This window comes from Chrysochloris asiatica, unplaced genomic scaffold (assembly GCF_000296735.1).
Source record: "Chrysochloris asiatica unplaced genomic scaffold, ChrAsi1.0 scaffold00485, whole genome shotgun sequence".
Taxonomy (NCBI): domain Eukaryota; kingdom Metazoa; phylum Chordata; class Mammalia; order Afrosoricida; family Chrysochloridae; genus Chrysochloris; species Chrysochloris asiatica.
Genome location: NW_006409003.1, coordinates 441543 through 445056, shown reverse-complemented (window position 1 = coordinate 445056; position 3514 = coordinate 441543). Strand labels below are relative to the sequence as shown.

The following is a 3514-nucleotide window of genomic DNA, read 5'->3' as shown; positions in this document are numbered from 1 at the left end:
TGATTGCTTGCCTTCTTTTTGTTCCCTGCCATATTATAAGCATTTCAACGGAACAAGTCTATAATCATGGTTCCGAGTGGCCACAGGACATGCTGGAGTTGTCCCAAATGAGCAGCAGAGGGATGATGATGTAAACACAATGACTCAATGCTCTGTTTCAGCAACACATCACGTTCTCAGCAGCAGCCCCTCCCATGTTAGTAGGTGCCTGTTTGACTCTTTCTGAAAAGGAAGACTCCACTGGTCATTCACACGCAACTTCCTCATTCATTGCCCATTCTGAAAAGACTTCTCAGCACTCGGCAGCACTGTAATGTAGGTAGGCATTTTGATCAGAATACTTTCCAGTGGTTTCTGTAAAGTAGAACACTGTATGGGCTCACTCATCAGTATGCTTTTGATGAGTTTTTGCCCAAAGTTTCTCTCCCTAACTGACTACACTTACAAAGTTTGATTCGAGTAAGTTTGTTTATAGACAATGAGGTGGTAACTCACTACGGCAGGATTCTTCACACCAATTTCTTACTGAACACCTTCATTTACAGGTTCATTCCACTCAAGCACGCTGATGCAGAAGTGCGTAAATATCTTCACAGATTTTATTCCAGTGTATGTGCTGTCAAACTTGATACTGATTGGATCATCCCTGAAGCCCTTATCCACATTTATGATCATCCTATAACTACAAAGTCAGCGGTTCAAACCCACCAGCTGTTCTACAGGAGAACTGTGAGACCATCTGCTCCTGTAAATATTTAGTCTTCGAAACCCTGCATTGAGTTGCTATGAGGTGGAATGACTAATATAGCTGTGGGTTCATGTTCTCTCAAGATTTTTCCAATTATAGACTTAACAATGTGGCTAAGGAAAGTCTCATATTGATCAATTCACTGAAGAGTTTGAAGATTTCTTTCCTATTGACCATGGAGAAGTCAAACCTCAAGACATACCTCCTTCACACAGGTTTCTGACCGTTAGCCAGAAGAGTGTGGTCTATATTTGTTATATTTCTATGGTCTTCTCTCCAGGGTGTGTTCTTTGATGTCGGATGAGGGATGAGCTCCTTCTGAACATTTTCCCACACTCAGGACACTGGCTGAGAGCCTCCCTGCTGTGGAGTCTCTGGTGCACTGCCAAGTGGGAGTTCTGCTTGAAAGATTTTCCACATTCTGAACACTGGTAAGGGGTCTCCTTAGTGTGAATCCTCTGATGCTTGGTCAGGCAGGAGCTGTCTCGGAAAGCTTTGCCGCACTGATTACACTCATAGGGCTTCTCACCAGTATGAGTCCTCTGGTGACGGATAAGACCAGCAATGTTCCTGAACAATTTCTGACACTGGTTGCAACCATAGGGCTTCTCACCAGTATGAATCCTCTGGTGTCTGATGAGGTAAGCACTCTCAATGAATGTTTTCCCACATTCTTTACATTCATACGGCTTCTCCCCAGAATGGATTTTCTGATGCACAATGAGATGAGAGTTGCGATTGAAGGATTTCCCACACTCTGCACATTCGAAAGGTTTCTCTCCAGTGTGAGTCCTCTCGTGCTGAGTGAGGTATGAACCATCTCGGAAGGCCTTTCCGCATTTGCTACATTCATAAGGCTTCTCCCCTGTATGGATTCTGAGATGCACGGTGAGGTGGGAAATATCAGTAAAGGGTTTCCCACACTCATTACATCTATATGGTTTTTCCCCTGTGTGAGTTCTTTGATGTAAAATAAGGGATGAATTTCGATTGAAAGTTTTCCCACATTCTAGACATTCATAAGGTTTCTCCCCAGTGTGAATTCTCTGATGCTGTGTCAGAGCTGAACCATCACTGAAGGCTTTCCCACATTTATTACACTTGTAGGGCTTCTCTCCTGTATGGATCCTTTGATGAACAATCAGGTTGTAATTCTTAGAGAAGGATTTCCCACACTCACTGCAAGTATAAGGTTTCTCTCCAGTGTGAGTTCGGTGATGCAAAACAAGAGAGGAGTTCCGTTTGAAGCATTTGCCACATTCAGCACATTTATACAATTTTTCTCCAGGGTGATTCCTGTTTTCATTAAAAGATGAACTTAAGGTAAAGATGTCACCAAAGTCCTTCCTTTCATAGAGTTTCTTTCCTCTTTTCATTACTTTTTGTTCACCAAGGGGGTTAAAAAGGTTAAAAGATGGAACTCTTTCAGGGTGTTTATAGATTTTCTCTCTCGCTTGGTTTCTTCCAAACGGAATGATGTCAACAGACTGACTGAAGGGTTTTCCACCAGCATCCCTTTCACCAGCTCTCTTCGTTGCACAGACTTGGTTACAATCCAAACCTACATCTGAGTTCTGTACAGGGAACCCGTTGGCTGTGGAGACTCTTTGAGATGGCAGAAGATCTGGACCTGTACTTAGATGTGCCCTGAATCTATGATATTCACAGACGACTTCCTGAGCCCCTGACTTATCTTGAGTTAAAGCCATTTGTCTCAGATGTTCCTCTTGGTTCTCATAGTCCCAACCATTACCTAAAGGAAAGAAACAAGGATCCTCCCTTGTAAATCCTTCTATGTCCACTTTACGGGATAGTTCTTCCTCAGGAATATTCTGAGCTGTCATTTCCAGACTCGCATCCCAGGCTGGAAAGAAGAGGAAAACGGAAAGGAATTCTTAAATACATGGAGCTATTTTTTAAACAACGGAAAAATGATGATGGGACCAGGTGGATGGGTGTGTTTTCACTCCCTCCCCCCCAAACTTATACTATGGACAAGTGAGAGGCTGGGGTAAAGGAAAGGTCCACCACCAAGTCCCTGTAGTCTTTTCATGCTGCTGTTCATTGAGAAGAGTTCAGTTGGCGTGTATGGTTCAGGAGGGAGAGGCAGAGAGCAGGCTGAAGGAATGACTGTGCTGGGAACAGCAATAGAAGGACCGGCCGGAGCCTCGGGAGAGCAGAGCCTGAGCATCCTCACTGCCCGTACCAACCATCAGTCACATGTTTAAAGTCCCAGTTTCACAGTGTGCTTTTGACAGAGGTGAACGCTCAGTCCTCATCCTAGCTTTGGGGTCAAAGTGACTACTCTTCCTGTAGACGGGGTAAATAACAAGTAAACTCTGATATCATCATAAAGAAGAGTCTGGAACCTTCCAACCAGAAAAATATCAGTGAGTTTTCAAAAAAAGGGTTATTCCTGTGACCTGCTACCCTAAATCAGAACACCTGGGTCACCCAAATGATCCAGCACTCAGAATGTTAATGAGCCACTGAGCTAAAAAATCCAAATATTCTCCTAGAGAGGATGGTGTGATAAAAAGCTATTTCCAGGAGATAAGTGTATAAGATGTGTAGAAATGAGAGGACAGTATCAAATTACGTGACGAATATAAAGAAAAACCTAAATAACTGGCACGTATGGGTATGGATGTCCCTTCTCATTTCAAGATATAGTATAAAGAGAACATAGAGTGTGGCCCTGGAACAAAATGAATAAAGATACAAATGGAATGAAATAAAGAAATCTGAACTATGGAGAATTAATAT

At 43.0% G+C, this 3514-nt stretch overlaps 1 protein-coding gene across 1 annotated transcript; it reads right to left on the bottom strand.

Moving 5' to 3' along the window:
• Positions 1-1002: 1002 nt before the first annotated feature.
• On the bottom strand, positions 1003-2592 carry ZNF329 (zinc finger protein 329). The gene has a single exon (XM_006877342.1). It carries the CDS (start codon positions 2590-2592, stop codon positions 1003-1005), a length of 1590 nt encoding a protein of 529 aa, XP_006877404.1.
• Between the last annotated feature and the right edge of the window lie 922 nt (positions 2593-3514).

What these genes read in the sequence shown, in the direction of transcription:
- ZNF329 (XM_006877342.1), bottom strand. Translation starts at nt 2,592, where the DNA reads ATGACAGCTCAGAATATTCCTGAGGAAGAACTATCCCGTAAAGTGGAC.